A 17,476-nucleotide genomic window follows, 5' to 3' on the forward strand; every position below is an offset into this window, starting at 1 on the left:
ATAACATAGTCACACATTTAAACGTCGCGGGTTATTAGCATTCTACAATGATGAATACGAAGTCTAACTTGTTATGAAAGATGATTGACGGGTCGATAGGGCGGACTCGGTATAAACAGCTGGGGAGGGGGAAGACAGCGCATGCGCAGTGTAACACCGGCGACGGCTTGAAAAGGCCCGACGATTAAGGGATTAAAGGAACCCAATTTGACAGGTGATATTTGAATATTCGACACCCATTTAGCCCTTCAAGGCTGGCGCGTATCACTTTCTTCAAACGTGCCGAACGACGGGCGTCTGAAAAGACGTGAAAATGGCGCCGCCGCTCGGTGTTGTCACCCAATAAGCGCTAGCCTGAGCTAACTGTGCTAGCATGAGCTAACTGTGCTAGCATGCTAATTTTAAACACCAGATTGTGCCAAAAGGCCGTAAAGTGTCGGTGTTATGTCGCCGTGTGATATAAACACTCCAGGGGGGGACAACACGTTATATGTTGTTCTCTGTTTTCTTTATTTCATGTCGTGTCGCAGTAAGTAGCAGTTGTGTTGATGCTAGGCAGCTAGCCAAACATGTTCTCATTTGCTCAACTGTCATCAGGGTTGCCAACTCCCGGGGAAAAAAAGTGATACCTTGCAGGGCTGGTCGACCTATTTATTTATTTTTGTCCTCTTCTTATTTGCATGTAATGAGTTTTCTACTGTTTGGCCCCAGCCAGAAATAAATTATATGTGCAGGTTTTGGATTCATATGTATACTAAGGGTTAGGGCTGGGCAATATGGCCTTTATTTAAATATCTCGATATTTTAAGTAGGCTGACCATATTCTGAAATCCCAAAAAGAGGACACATATATGCGTGCCAAGGCGGGCAGCACGCCAAGGCCGGGACTAGGTGAAAATTTGCCAATGATACTCGAACTTGCTTCATAAGTAATATATTTATTTAAATAAAGCATTTTTTCTCCTATGTTGACAGTAGTGTTGGCGCTAGGAATTTTCAAAATGGGGTCCCAGGGACCCCGTCAAATCATACAAATGGGGTCTCACAGTAAATTTTTGGGGTACCACTTTTTTGTAAGCGTTTTGAAAACAAATGACAAATGTATGCATTATCCTGTTATATCTCACATTCTATGTTGTGTTTTGGAAAAAGGTTGTCATAAACGAGCTCTCGCCCTGCGCAGCTGTTTTGTGCTTTGTAGTGTCGATATGGGCTTGTAGATCTTTATTTGCCACAGATATACACGTTCCTGCTTTGCACACAGTGCATTCTGCTTCCCATGTGTCACGGCCAGGACCGAAACATAAATACTTTTTCCGCAAATCATCCGTGAAGTTGCATTTACTTTTCGGCATTTCTTGTTTTCACGTCTGTCTCCACTCACTAGCTCTCTCGCTCTGTGTCTCTGCCCCTCCCTCACGAATGTTTCTGCGTGCGCACCTTCACAGCTTGTTTTGTTTAACCCCTTCTTAACTTAACCCTAGTGTCTAGGGTCGGCAACCTTTGTCACTCAAAGAGCCATTTTGACGAGTTTCACAAATGAAAGAAAACAATGGGAGCCTCAAAACTCTTTTGAAATTTAGAGTTAGGGCTGCATGGGATTCTGGGTATTTGTTGTGTTGTGTTTATGTTGTGTTACGGTGCGGAGGTTCTCCAGAAATGTATTTCTCATTCTTTTTTGCTGTGGGTTCACAGTGTGGTGCATATTTGTAACGTAACAGTGTTAAAGTTGTTATATACGACCACCGTCAGTGTTAACTGTGTGGCTGTTGACCAAGTATGCCTTGCTGTCTCCCACATGTGCAAGTTAAAGCTTCATACAACATGAGGCCGGGCTGGCATGCTGTTTGTGCAAGTAATAGAGGATAATATATGCAGTGCCATCACGGCACGCCCTTAATTTAGTTGTTAGGGGTTGCCGATCGCTGCCCAAGACGTACATTGAAAATACACGCAATCCTAACTCAAAATGCCGGACATTTGAGGCATTTAAAAAACCCCGCCCGGACACCCCGGACACACCCGCAAAAGAGGACATGTCCGGGGAAAAGAGGACGTATGGTCAGCCTATTTTAAGGTCATATCGCGATCACGATATATATCTCCATATTTTGCCTTAGTCTTGAATGAACACTCGATGCATATAATCACAGCAGTATGATGTTTCTATGTGTCTACATTAGGGATGATGTTTGATAGAAATTATCTAGTTTGAGCCTATTATCGAATCCTCTTATCGAACTGATTCCTTATCGATTCTCTTATTGAGTCCAGATAGGTTGTTGTATATGGAAGAAAACACACAATACTTGGTTTAACAAAAGCCCACTTTTATTATATAAGAAAAAAATAAAATCTAATAAATAAATAAGTATTGACTGTTACCCCCCTAAAAAAATAAAATAAAATAAATAAATATTGACTGTTGTTACCCAAAGTATATTAAGTGGGATTTTTAAGAAAAACAAATATATACAGTAACACAAAAAAAACCTGTCTCTGTGATCACTATAGGTGTATAAATAATACTATAGTGTTAAATAAAATCAGTCCCTTGGGCACAAAACTGAAAATAATACAGCTCTCCAAAAAGTGCACTTCTGCTGCTATTTGACATAACTGTTTGTTATGATGCTTTGACATTTTTGCTCTTTATCTCTTTATTGAAAGAAAATTCTATGAAGAGACAAGTTGTTTGCAAATGTGGTTACAATGCTAAAAAATGAAAAGTTAAAGCTAAAAAAAGACATACACTTTATTGAGTTAACATTACTTCTTTATAGGGGGAACGATGTGATGTTATGAGCTAGGAATATAAAAACTACACTACCCAGCATGCAACGGGAGCGACGAGCATGCGCCCCGAAAAAGTGTTGTTGCATGTCACCACCCGGCAGCTAAGAATGAGGTTATGAGCACGCTGTGAAAGTAAACGTCAAGAACTCAGCCAACACGCCTCGTCTGCATTATTTATAATTAGACAGACAACACATATACAGTGTGATTTTGTTTTGTTTACAAGGAAAGAAAAACAAAAGTTAAAAATGGAGATGTCATATACAGTCTGTATGTGCTGCGGTTGCTTTAAGAACGTTGCGACAGCTGCCATAAAGAAGGTGCGTTGCTAGCCTGGTTGGTCGTAAAAGTGTTCGTCATGTGTTTGTACCCTGCTCAAATCTCTCAGTAAAGTTATTCATTGGATTATACTTTTTTGTTTTGAACTTTATTACACCTTGGAGCGCTTTTTCCGGTGCATTGTTTTTCCTGCTTTCCCTATCTGCGCCTAATGACTGAGCTACGTGACCTCATTTCTTGTGATGTCTCACGGGGCATTTCTGGTCGGGACGGGATTGGTCCCAGGGATTCGAATAAAGAACCAACTCTTTTTCTTTACTATAGTGGTCTCTATAACGGGTTCCGGTTCTCAAAAAGGGATTCAAGTCCGAGGACTCGGTTCTTTTCTTATCAAACAACCGGGAAAACCGGTTTCGAGTATCATCCCTAGTCTACATTAAAACATTGTTCTTCATACTGCATTAATATATGCTTATTTTAAACTTTCTTGCAGAGAGGGAAATCAAAACTAAGTCAATTTAGCAAAAGTGTATTTATTAAACAATTATTAAGCAGTGGCACAAACATTTATGTCAATTTACCGCTCGATCTACGTTCCCATCCTCACCTATGGTCATGATCTTTGGGTTATGACCGAAAGGACAAAATCTCGGGTAATGTGCTGACACTTGTGATATTGCCCTGTCTCTGCTCTGTCTGGGTCACGGCACTCGATGTTCGCCCTTGGCAGTCAGCAGGCCGGTTCTGGACACAAACACTGATACGAGACGTTGTCCCTTTGCACAGATAGAAAAGTACAACTTCAGCACAATTGATAATAACTATAGCAACGGCCTTTAAGCATAAGAGTTGTGTGATAACTTACACATAATTATTCTAACAATAAAATATCTATTTTGGTCTTTAATCAAAATCGATCCTTCTTCAATTAACAGAATAAAAGTAATAATCAAATTTAACTGTTTGAGTTATAAAATAATACATATGGTGTTTAGCTTGATGATCGCGCAGGTTTCCCGTTTTCATCACTATGAGAACTACTTTGACAAAAATAGAGGATTACCACTCAGTGTCGTTATTGTCTGTGTGCTATATTAATTTGTCACTGCGCAGAAGCGTCACACCCACTCGTAGCTCTTTTCTGTGGAACAAATGACACGCCATTAATCAATCGATCAATGTTTACTTAAATAGCCCTAAATCACGTGTGTCTCAAAGGGCTGCACAAGCCACAACGACGTCCTCTGCTCAGATCCCACATAAGGGCAAAGAAAAACTCTACCCAATAGGATGACAATGACAAACCTTGGAGGGGTCCCCAGATGTGTTATCTGCTGTACTGACAACCTTTTTCCAATAACTTAATGGGGCGCGCTAACCTTGGAACATGAATATAAAATAGCAATTGTCTTTTTTTGGCCACTTCGAACACAAAATAATCGACTCTGTTGGTCACTTACACCGGTACTAAAAATAAGGGACAAAGTGCATCCCTTGACACCTCCAATACAGCGTGCATACTTTTACTTGTAAATACGGGAAGATTCAGTTTTTCAAGGGACTGTTGGCAACTCTGTCATCATTCATCTCTGCAGCTTTACTCTAACCATGAACATGTGTATTTGATTCAATGACTTATAAAAAGTCTGGCAGTCGGGTGAGGGTTACTTAACATCAATACATAATTATATCTTGTTTTTCTGTCAGGCTGCACAATGAGTCAGAGTAAGGACAATGCTCGACTCAAGAGCTACAAGAACAAGTCTCTCAACACGGATGAAATGAGACGGCGGCGGGAAGAAGAGGGTCTGCAGCTCCGTAAACAGAAGAAGGATGAACAGGTGAGTTCCCGTTTCTCATTACAGCATGTCCAAAAAGGAGCCGGAGGAAGCGGAGCTTAAAGGGGAACTGCACTTTTTTTTAAATTTAGCCTCTCGTTCACAATCATGTCTTTTTTTGTTTATTTTTTTTTAAGGATTTTAAAGATGGTAACAAAACACTTGAAAGATGCAGCTAATGGGAGTCACTGTTGTAGCTTTAAGGCCTCTAAAACAACTTCAACACCCTCCATCAACGTTTTATACACACTGCAAGTATATATATAATGTAGTAACAGACATCTTCATAATAATATGTAATATGATTTATATACACACTGCAAGTATATATATAATGTAGTAACAGACATCTTCATAATAATATGTAATATGATGTATATACACACTGCAAGTATATATATATAATGTAGTAACAGACATCTTCATAATAATATGTAATATGATTTATATACACACTGCAAGTACGGTATATATATATATATATATAATGTAGTAACAGACATCTTCATAATAATATGTAATATGTTTTATATACACACTGCAAGTATATATATATAATGTAATAACAGGCATCTTCATATTAATATGTAATATTTTTTATATACACACTGCAATTATATATGTAATGTAGTAACAGACACCTTCATAACAATATGTAATATTTTTTATGTACACACTGCAAGTATATATATAATGTAGAAACAGGCATCTTCATATTAATATGTAATATTTTTTATATAAACATTGCAAGTATATACAGTATGTAATGTAGTATCAGACACCTTCATAACAATATGTAATATGTACAATATACACACTGCAAGTATATACAGTATATAATGTAGTAACAGACACCTTCATAACAATATGTAATATGTACAATACACACACTGCAAGTACAGTATATATGTAATGTAGTAACGGACACCTTCATAACAATATGTAATATGTACAAAATGTACACTGCAAGTATATACTGTACATAATGTAGTAACAGACACCTTCATAACAATATGTAATGTTTTTTATACACACTGCAAGTATTTATATAATGTAGTAAGACACCTTCATAACAATATGTAATATGTACAATATACACACTGCAAGTATACAGTGGGGCAAAAAAGTATTTAGTCAGCCACCCATTGATTGTCAATGGGTGGCTGACTAAATACTTTTTTGCCCCACTGTATATGTAATGTAGGAACAGACACCTTCATAACAATATTTATGTTTTATACACACACTGCAAGTATATATGTAATGTAGTAACAGACACCTTCATAACAATATGTAATATGTACAATATACACACTGCAAGTATATACCGGTATACAATGTAGTAACAGACACCTTCATAACAATATGTAATATGTACAATATACACACTAAGTGTATATATATGTATATATATATATATATATATATATATATATATATATATATATATATATATATATATATATATATATGTGTGTATATATGTATATATATATATATATATATATATATACACACTAAGTGTGTATATATATATATATATATATATGTGTGTATGTATATATATATATATATATGTCTATGTATATATATATGTATATATATATATAGATATAAAAAAAAATAAAAATAAATAAATAATGTAGTAACGGGCACCTTCATAACAATATGTAATATGTCTTATATACACACTGCAAGTATATATTTAATGTAGTAACAGACACATTCATAACAATATGTAATATGTATTTTGATAATTTGAATAATTGCCAAACTGATTTATTTTAGCGCATAGATTTCTGTTTCCATAGCAGCGCACATCTGACTTCTGGCAACATGTATGACAATGTGTGTTCCTGCTTCTGGAATCAAACACAAGTGTGTGTTGTAATCATGGCAGACTTGGTAACAGACAACGAAGACGACTATTTTTGGACAAATGAGGATTCACAACCTTATCTTTTTGAAGCTGAATATACTGAGGATGAACTGTTGCTGCTTATAGAAGCCAGCAGAAGGAAGAGTGAGACGTTAAAGCAGATGGAAGCCCGGAGAGAAGGATGAAAGCGATTTTGACGGTATAAATATGGAACTTGGATCAAAGTTATTTAGACATAAATGGATTGCTTGCCCAAAATCAACAGGAAACTTTCCCGGCCAGCTGGACCAAACAGACAACAACTACAGTACGTACGCTGTATGGCTAGCTGTGTACAAAGAAAACATGAATTATACTTTACAGATACTGTAATATCATTTAAGTTCATGTTTTTCAGTCAGTACAGATTGGTGTTCTATCGCATTGTTGTGCATTAAAAACTCAAACACGTTTTGTGCTGACGTAGAAGCTTGCTTATCTCTTGCTGTAGTTAGCTTTTACGGCTAATAATGAATGAATGAATGAATGATCTTTACTGTCATTGTGCATGTACAGGTACAGGTCCAACGAAATTTAGGTTGCTTCCCTAAGGTGCATTGCATTTAAAAAAAAAGAAGAAACCACACAATATACAAAAACAACACAATATACACAATATGCAATATGGCCTAAGACCACGCTAAGAGGCAATGTAGAAAAAACGAGACAATAAAAAGTATAAAGTGACTAGTGAACTGACTAGAGAGGAGTAATGCTGGTTCCCAGTGTGCCGAGGGGGTGGGAGTCAGCATTTCCTACCTCCTATGCTGTGCAGGCATTTTATTTTGGATTAAATATGTAAATAAATATGATAACTATTGTCCAGTTGGCGTGTAATCGCTGATTGCACAGTAACGTAGGACACCGATGTGTTAGTACGCTAAAAAAAGAGTTCCTCAGTGTTCTCTCTTACAATAACAATGTTGCTACAGCTTGGTTATTACACAGGTTGCAGAACGTAAATGAAGTATTGTTGACGCTTTTTGAATGCATTTTTAAAGTGATGTAGTGGTGGAAATGATTGCTCACATTAGCTGCATTGCTGGCCACCAAGAACGAGACGATTTTTATGTTAGAATGCAAAAAAAACCTTTTGTCTTTTTGTCTCTCATAATGATTGTGATCGATAGGCACAATTCCAAAAAAAGTGCGGTTCCCCCTTAATGTAGGAAGAAGCAGAGCTTCAAGTAAGAAGAAGTGGACCTTAAAGCAGAAAAAAGCAGAGCAAATTGAGTTGAGGTGAAATGAAGGACAAGAAGTAGTTATGCTGGGATCAATCAATGGTGTCAGTAAAAGAAGTCAAGGTGCAGCTGCAGGACATGTGATGTAACAAGGATGTCAGTCACACTTGACCTGCCGTTGCTCTACCAGCTGTTCAAGAGGAGAAACGTGGCCACAGTGGATCATGATGGCGCCTTCGAAGACGACGGAATGGCTGACAGCGGCTACTTGGAGTCCCAGGCTAACAACATGGACCCCCTCATGGTGAGACCTATGATGAGGACTATTGAAGTTCATGTTGTGACCATGCTGAATTCTTCACTGTGTGCAGGGCGCCGTCATCTCGGAGGACATGACTCAAATGATCTTCTCCACTTCTCCCGAGCAACAACTCATCGGCACTCAGCGATTTAGGAAACTCCTTTCTAAAGGTAAAGCCGGCCTCTCGTCTTGCCGTTGCATCAACTCTTATTTTCCAACTCGAAACCTAAAAATACACAAGAATTGTTCCAAAATGTGCCTTGTCGAGTTAACTTTGTCATTTTTCACTTGCTTCCTAAACGGAAGGACTCCTTTCGGAATTACCGTATTTTCCGGACCATAGGGCGCACCGGATTATAAGGGGCACTGCCGATGGGCGGGTGTATTCAGTTTTTTTTTTTCCATACACAAGGCACAAGTGTCAAAAGATGGAGCTAATTGTTTTAATGACATTCAGACTTTATTTCAATCAATAACAGAGCAGCATCTCCTCATCCGTGGCTCACTAGTGCAACAACAATGCCGAAAATATGTCCCGTGAAAAAACGTTTGACCGGAACTCTCTAATAACTAAAGTTCCGTGGGTGAATTATGTAAACCCACTACAGTTTTTAGTGCTTTCATTGCGAGTCTACTGACGGATATAAGTAAGAACTTTACACTACTTTATATTAGAAATTGCAACAGCGGAAGATGAATGCCACATAAGAAGGTAGAGAAAAAGAAGAAGCTTATGACTACAAACTACAATTGCGGACGCACGCACATTTTCAGGACTTATGCAGATCCCAAATACACATCAACAGGTATCAGAAGTTAAGAAAAGTTGGTTTTGCATAATATTGCGAAACAAAACGCCAGGTAAAATGTCTACTAATAGGTGCCATTTTGTGGTCTTTATACACGCACCATAATAATACTCGTACGTTTGATGCGCCGACAATCCATCAAGTGGTGCAGCTTCATAACTTACCGAAGTTGTACTAAAAAAATGTTGACAGATTTTTGAGTGCTGTGTGTTATGTTCTATATTCCCAATGGAACATTTAAAGTTTTGGTGTTGTTTACTGCCATCAAATTGCAGTCTACACATATCTCTAATGTGTGACTGCCATCTACTGGTCACACTTATTACACCATGTACCAAATAAAATTGCTTCGAGGTCAGTAAGCACAACCAGAATTATTCCGGACATTAGTCGCACCGGGTTATAAGGCGCACTGTCGATTTTTGAGAAAATTACAGGATTTTATCTACGCCTTTATAGTCCGAAAAAATCCAGTAATTGTTGGTGTTTCCCACAGACCGCCAACTCATTTGTGGCAGTAGGGGCGTGGTCAGGGTCCTGGCAATGTCAAAATTGTTTGGCAGAAAAATCAAAAAAATCTTACACATATACTGTATTTATTTATTATGGCTTATTAGTATCAACTTATCTTTTTCTTGTTGGATGATGTTGTTTTGCTGTACTTTAGAACGCTGTTGTTAATCATATTACTACAATGAAGTAGGGCTGCACGATTACTCGACATCGAATCAACATGCAGGTTTTAATTGGTGCAATTATTTAATCGCAAGAGGTGGAGGCTTTTTTTTTTTTTTTTTCTCTGCCGTCACTGACGTTTGAGTGACAGACATGTTGGCCAATCAGAGTTGTTGAGTTTCGCATTTGTTCGTCTCTCGCTTCAAACCGGGAGAGAGGTCTCACTCTGGAGCGCCTTTATTTTATTTTACAGCAGAATTAACGGAACAAAGTAGTGTAAAGTTCTTACTTATCTGTCAGTAATCTTGCCATGAAAGCGCTAAAACATACCGGTATGGTGAGTTTACTTTATTCACCCAAGGAACTTTAGTTATTAGAGAGTTCCGGTCGGACGGTTTTTCATGGGACACATTTCCGGCGGATGAAGAGATGCTGCTCCGTTATTGATTGAAGTAAAGTCTGAATGTCATTAAAACAGTTAGCTCCGTCTTTTGACACTTCTTCCACTCCCGTCCTTGCACGCTACACCGCTACAACAAAAATGACGGGGAGAAGACTCTGTCAAAGGTGAGCCACGTAAATAAGACCGCCCACAAAACGGCGCATCCTGAAGCGACTGTCAGAAAGCTACTTGAAGATGATGTGTAAAACATCATCTATGCAACATTTTGACCAAATAACCACCATTACATGTTATGTAGACCACAAGGAAGTCTTTTACATTTAGAAAAAAAAAAATACATATGACCCCTTTAATGCGCCTTATAATCAGGTGCGATTTTTGTATGAAAATAGACCTGACTCGACCCGCTCATCGGCAGTGCGCCTTATGGTCCGGAAAAGACGGTATGTCACAGGGGTAAATAAAACCCAAAAAAACGATTAGCTTGTCAATTTTAACATAATTGATTGTTTTGTTTTTAGAAAAAAGAATCCATAGTTGGGATAAGGTGCAACAAATATGTGGAAAAAAATATAACATTTCTGCCTGATTAGAACGATTGGGGCGGCGTGGCTCAGATGGTAGAGTGGCCGCGTTGTCGAGAGCGGAGGATGTGAGGCTGAAGAGAGAGAGGCGAGGTGTGCGGGCGTGTTCAGGGGTTAAAATGCGGGTCTGTTATTCACTCTGCGGGTGGGGGTGTGACTGATATCACATTAATACATTATTTATTCCGCCATCGACCAGTAGGGTCTCAAAGAGGAACTGGTGGATCGCGATGGACGTGTTGGCGACCCCTCTCTTAAAACATGAAAATAAGCAATGTGCAGGATGTTTTGCCTGATTAAAAAGCAGTTAGTTTTTATTTTGCATTTATTGGCTTGAGTTCCACTGGTCTGGTTTAGTGAATTATATTTCTATAGCACTTTTCTCTAGAGACTCAAAGAGCTTTACGTAGTGAAAGCCATGATCTACATCAGGGGTGTACAACTCCTTTTCATTGAGGGCCACATTGCAGTTATGGTTGGCTTCAGAGGGCTGCATTAAACAATGAGAAATATATGAATATAGATGTGTATATATGTATACAGTATATATATATATAATACATTAACAATATATATTTTTTACATAAGCTGCAAAAAAAATCTTTAAATTTTACTTTAAAGACTGGCAGCTTAATCAATAAAGAAATAAATAAAGAAATTTAATAAATGGAATGGAATGGAAAAACAATACCACTGTTTTTAGCTGTAAAATTCAAGCAACAGAGATGCCAGTTTTTTTACCTTAAAATCTTGTGTCAATGTTTTTTTTGTTAGTTTTTTAATGTTTTAGTGTCTTACTGTATATGGGGAAAAAACAGTACCAAAGTTGATTTTACAGTAAAAAACTCAGTCGGCGCAATTTAACCGTAAAAATTGTCAATTTTACAGTCTACAATTTGATTGACAATTTGTTTTGAAATCATAAGTCAAGCAGATACTTAAGTACAGCATCTTTATTTTGACAAATAATATTTTTGGAATACATGAAAATATAATATTTAGATTTTGTTAATATTGAATTTTAAAAGATATGCAATTGCATGCAGGACATGATTTTTAACGTCAAAATGGAAATAAATATATTTAGTAAGAAAAGATTAAGCATTTTATTAACGCATATAATTTCTAGGCTTTTGCGGGCCACATCAAATAATGTGGCGGGCCTTGAGTTTGACACCTTTAAAACCAGCGTGGGTGGCACTGGGAGCAGGTGGGTAAAGTGTCTTGCCTAAGGACACAGTGGCAGTGACTAGGATGGCGGAAGCGGGGATGGAACCTGGAACCCTCAAGTTGCAGGCACGGCCGCCCTACTCAGTGGCCTAGTGGTTAGAGATTCCGCCCTGAGATCGGTAGGTTGTGAGTTCAAACCCTGGCCGAGTCATACCAAAGACTATAAAAATGGGACCCATTACCTCCCGGCTTGGCACTCAGCATCAAGGGTTGGAATATGGGGTTAAATCACCAAAAATTATTCCCGGGCACGGCCACCACTGCTGCTCACTGCTCCTCTCACCTCCCAGGGGGTGATCAAGGGTGATGGGTCAAATGCAGAGAATAATTTCGCCACACCTAGTGTGTGTGTGACAATCATTGGTACTTTAACTTTTAACTTTCTACCAACTGAGCCACACCCCCCTAGTAATTTCCTCGACTAGACCAGTTCTCTAAAGCGTCCTCAACAGACCATTTCACTTGCTATTGTACTTTGATGTTGTGGCCCGTCTGCCATCCCAGAGCCCAATCCACCCATTGATGAGGTCATCGCCACGGCGGGCGTGGTGGAGCGCTTCGTGGAGTTCCTGAAGAGGCGAGAAAACTGCACGTTGCAGGTAGAAACCGAATCCCGTGGGCACAAATGTGGTTTCTGCTGGCGTCAAGTTGCTGCTTGCTATCTGGCTGTAGTTCGAGGCGGCATGGGTGCTGACCAACATCGCGTCAGGAACCTCCCACCAGACACGGGTGGTCATCCAGGCGGGCGCCGTGCCCATCTTCATAGAGATGCTCGGCTCAGATTTTGAAGATGTGCAAGAGCAGGTAAGGATTGTACACAACAAAATACCCCAATGATAAGTCATCATTGTCAGATAAAATGTCAAAATTATTAAATAAAAAGTAGCTTTTTTTCCTTATTAAGGTAGATAAAAAGTCAAACAACTATTTCTTTTTATAAATGGTTGATTTATATAGGCTAGTAAGGTAAAGTTTTGTACCTGACAAGTTTCGGCTATCTTGCTTCTGCAGCCTTCCTCAGAGGTGTCACGTGATGTTAGTGTGACGTCATCTGTGACGTGTTATATGGATTGTTCCATCCCACCTGAGGTGGTGGGATGGCGGTGTCCCTTGGTGTGCGTCGGGGGTAGGGGGGCGCCCCCTGTCATCCGGATGTCCACCAAACGTCACACTAACATCACGTGACACCTCTGAGGAAGGCTGCAGAAGCAAGATAGCCGAAACTTGTCAGGTACAAAACTTTACCTTACTAGCCTATATAAATCAACCATTTATAAATACACATTAGTAGGCTAAATGAACCTCTTTAACTATTTCTTATTGACTTTTTATCTCCTCATTTTGACTTTTAATAATATCCCCAGAGGGACAAGCCGTTTTTTTGTTAAGTACATAAATGGATGGCTCTCGTAATTATGACTTTCTTATCTCCTAATTTGTACTTTTCACTTCATAATTATGAAATTTTATGTCATCATTTTGACTTTCTTATGTAATCATTTCAACCTTTCATCTCATAATTATGACTTTTTATGTCTGAATTTTTAACTTTCTTATCTCATAATTTCAATTTTTTAGCTCACAATTTTGGCTTTATCTCATCATTTCGATGTATCTTATAACTAGGACTTTTATAGCTCATAGATTTATCTCATAATCTCAACTTTTCAGCTCATAATTATGACTTTTTTATTCTATAATGTTGGCTTTATCTCATAATTTAGATTTATCTTATGATTATGACTTTTTATCTCATAATTTTGACTATTTCATCATTTCGATTTTGTTATCCTAAAATTTTGACTTTATCTCATAATTTCGGTTTATGTTATAATTTCAACTTTTTATCTTTTAATTATGACTTTAGCTCATAATTAGAACTTTTTCTTATAATTATGACTTTTTAGCTCATAATTTTGACTCTCATAATTTCGACTTTCATGGCGCATAATTATGACTTTTAATCTCATTATAACTTTAGTTTATGACTAAAACTTTTTAGCTCATAATTTCAAGTTTTAAATCTCATAATTTCGACTTTTTAGCTCACAATTTTGGATTTATCTCTTCATTTCGATGTATCTTATAACTAGGACTTTTATAGCTCATAGATTTATCTCATAATCTCAACTTTTCAGCTCATAATTATGACTTTTTTATTCTATAATGTTGGCTTCATCTCATAATTTAGATTTATCTTATGATTATGACTTTTTATCTCATAATTTTGATTATTTCATCATTTCGATTTTGTTATCCTAAAATTTTGACTTTATCTCATAATTTCGGTTTATGTTATAATTTCAACTTTTTATCTTATAATTATGACTTTAGCTCATATTTACAACTTTTTCTTATAATTATGACTTTTTAGCTCATAATTTTGACTCTCATAATTTCGACTTTTATGGCGCATAATTATGACTTTTAATCTCATTATAACTTTAGTTTATGACTAAAACTTTTTAGCTCATAATTTCAAGTTTTAAATCTCATAATTTCGACTTTTTAGCTCATAATTTTGGATTTATCTTTTAATTTTGATGTACCATATAATTGGGACTTTTTAGATCATAGATTTGATTTATCTCAAAATTTCAACTCTAGCTCTTCATTATGACTTTTTAGCTCATAATTTGGGACTTTTTTTCATAATTTAGATTTTTTTTTATCCTATAATTTTGGCTTCATCTCATAATTTAGATTTATCTTATAATAATGACTTTTTATCTCATAATTTTGACTATTTTATCATTTCGATTTTTTATCCTATAATTTTGGCTTTATCTCATAATTTCGATTTGTTATAATTTCCACTTTTTATCTTATAATTATGACTTTAGCTCATAATTAGAACTTTTTCTTATAATTATGACTTTTTAGTTTATAATTTTGACTCTCATAATTTTGACTTTTAATCTCATTATAACTTTATTTTATAACTCAATTTTTTTACCTCATAATTTCAAATTGTAAATCTCATAATTTCGACTTTTTAGGTCATAATTTTGGCTTTATCTCTTAATTTCGATGTATCATATAATTAGGACTTTTTAGCTCATAGATTTGATTTATCTTAAAACTTCAACTCTTTAGCTCATAATTATGACTTTAGCTCATAATTAGGATTTTTTTTCATAATTTAGATTTTTTTTAATCCTATAATTTTGGCTTTATCTCACAATTTTGATTTGTTATAATTTCGATTATTATGACTATTTAGCTCATCATTTTGACTTTTTAGCGCATAATTATGAGTTTTAATCTCATTATTATAACTTTTGCTCATAATTTTGACTTATTAGCTCATAATTAAAACTTTGTTTCATAATTTTGACTTTGTAGCTCATAATTAAAACTTTGTCTCATAATTTTGACTTTTTAGCTCATCATTTTGATTTATCTCATAATTATGACTTTTTTTATCTCATAAATTTGACTTTCCTATCTCATGACTTTCTCTCACAATTATGACTATTTAACTCATAATGACTGTTTGGCTCATAAGCGTGACTTACTTTTGGGGTTGTTATTTTTTAGTGGCAGAAACCGCTTTCCATACAAAAGTGAATGTGTGTTTTTCACTCCGCAGGCCGTGTGGGCGCTGGGCAACATAGCGGGAGACAGCACGGAGTGCAGAGACTTTGTTGTTGACTGCAACATTCTGCCTTCACTGCTGCAGTAAGTAGCAGCTCTTGTACTCGACAGAACATGTGTTGGTCAATTTACGCCACAGGCCTTCCTCAACCCCCCTTGCAGGTTATTGGCCAAACAGACCCGCCTAACAATGATGAGGAACGCCGTGTGGGCGCTCTCCAACCTGTGCAGGGGGAAGAACCCTCCACCAGACTTCACAAAGGTACTTTCATGTCTTCTGAGCTGGACAACGCTTGACATGGTTCCTCTCTCACGCAGGTGTCACCGTGTCTCAGCGTGCTGTCTTGGCTGCTGTTTGTCAACGACACGGACATCATGGCCGACGCGTGCTGGGCGCTCTCATACCTGTCTGACGGACCCAACGACAAAATCCAGGCCGTCATCGACTCGGGAGTGTGTCGCAGGCTGGTGGAGTTACTGATGTAAGCTGCCACAGATATGTCCTACACCGGGAGTGTGCAAAGTGCGGCCTGCATGCTAGCCTTTTTGCTAATTGTGCACCTCAGTGTCAAATATTTTATTACGGTACTTGACAAATAATACCTGTTAGCATGCTAATGTTTTTTTGTTTTTTTTAACAGATATTTTTGTAGGTATATACCTCAGTCATATTTTGGTACCTGGTGCATGCTAACATTAGCATGCACTTATTATATATTACTTATATTTTGGTACTTGACACATGTTACAGTTGGCATTTTAGCAGGCTAGTTTTATTTAGCTAATTTAGCAGGTAATACCTGCTACCTCATATTTTGTTACTTGACAAATGGTACCTGTTAGTATGCTAGCCTTTTTTTAAAGCTAATTTTGTAGGTATACACCGCAGTCATATTTTGGTACCCGATGCATGCTAATGTTAGCATGCTTGCACTTTAAACACATTTTTCAGGAGTAATATATTCTAGTACTTGACGCATGTTAGAGTTGGCATTTTAGCACGCTAAGATTGTTTTTTTTTTAAGCTAATTTAGCAGGTATACATCTGTGTCATTTATTTAGATATTTTACTAATGCTAACTCTAAGCTTGTTACTGTTAGCATAGTGCTGTTTGCATGCTAGCTTTTTTAGACTTAGAATTAGACAAACTTTAATGATCCACAAGGGAAATTGTTCCACACAGTAGCTCAGTTACAAAGGATGGAAAGGGTAAGGCAGGTATAAAATAGATTAAAAGCAATATAAAATATAACATATATACGTAATATTTACATAATATATGTACAGTATAGCAGTGGTCCCCAACCTTTTTGTAGTTGCGGACCGAAGATGATGTGTAAAACATCATCTATGCAACATTTTGACCTTAATAACCACCAGTACATGTTATGTAGACCACAAGGAAGTCTTTTACATTTAGGAAAAAAAAAATACATATGACCCCTTTAATGCGCGATTTTTGTATGAAAATAGACTTGACTCGACCCGCTCATCGGCAGTGCGCCTTATAATCCAGTGCGCCTTATGGTCCTTATTTGCGCCTTATTTGTCATAAAGAAATACAATCATGTGTGCTTACGGACTGTATCCCTGCAGACTATATTGATATATAATGTATATATTGTGTTTTTTATGTTGATTTAATAAAACACATTTTTTTTAAAATTTCTTGTGCGGCCGCGGCCCGGTACCAATTGGTCCACGGACCGGTACTGGTCCACGGACCGGTACCGGGCCGCGGCCCGGTGGTTGGGGACCACTGCAGTATAGGATATATACTGATATATTATATCAGTCATTTTTAGCAAATTTTTGGTTACTTAACGCTATGGTCCTGAAGCATACACACAAAATGTATATTTCT

The 17,476-nt window shown here is 37.1% G+C and overlaps 1 protein-coding gene across 1 annotated transcript in view; it reads left to right on the forward strand.

Moving 5' to 3' along the window:
- kpna1 (karyopherin alpha 1 (importin alpha 5)) overlaps positions 1 to 17,476 on the forward strand; it is a 21,341-nt gene continuing 3,865 nt past the window's right edge. The window contains exons 1-9 of the mRNA XM_062020690.1: positions 1 to 214; positions 4,783 to 4,916; positions 8,203 to 8,316; positions 8,384 to 8,483; positions 12,519 to 12,613; positions 12,687 to 12,818; positions 15,607 to 15,695; positions 15,774 to 15,873; positions 15,930 to 16,093. Coding sequence (XP_061876674.1) covers positions 4,791 to 4,916; positions 8,203 to 8,316; positions 8,384 to 8,483; positions 12,519 to 12,613; positions 12,687 to 12,818; positions 15,607 to 15,695; positions 15,774 to 15,873; positions 15,930 to 16,093 — 920 coding nt within the window. The 5' untranslated portion in view covers positions 1 to 214; positions 4,783 to 4,790. The remainder of the gene's footprint in view (positions 215 to 4,782; positions 4,917 to 8,202; positions 8,317 to 8,383; positions 8,484 to 12,518; positions 12,614 to 12,686; positions 12,819 to 15,606; positions 15,696 to 15,773; positions 15,874 to 15,929; positions 16,094 to 17,476) is intronic.

The sequence above is a fragment of the Entelurus aequoreus genome, linkage group LG15 (genome assembly GCF_033978785.1).
Source record: "Entelurus aequoreus isolate RoL-2023_Sb linkage group LG15, RoL_Eaeq_v1.1, whole genome shotgun sequence".
NCBI classification, from domain to species: domain Eukaryota; kingdom Metazoa; phylum Chordata; class Actinopteri; order Syngnathiformes; family Syngnathidae; genus Entelurus; species Entelurus aequoreus.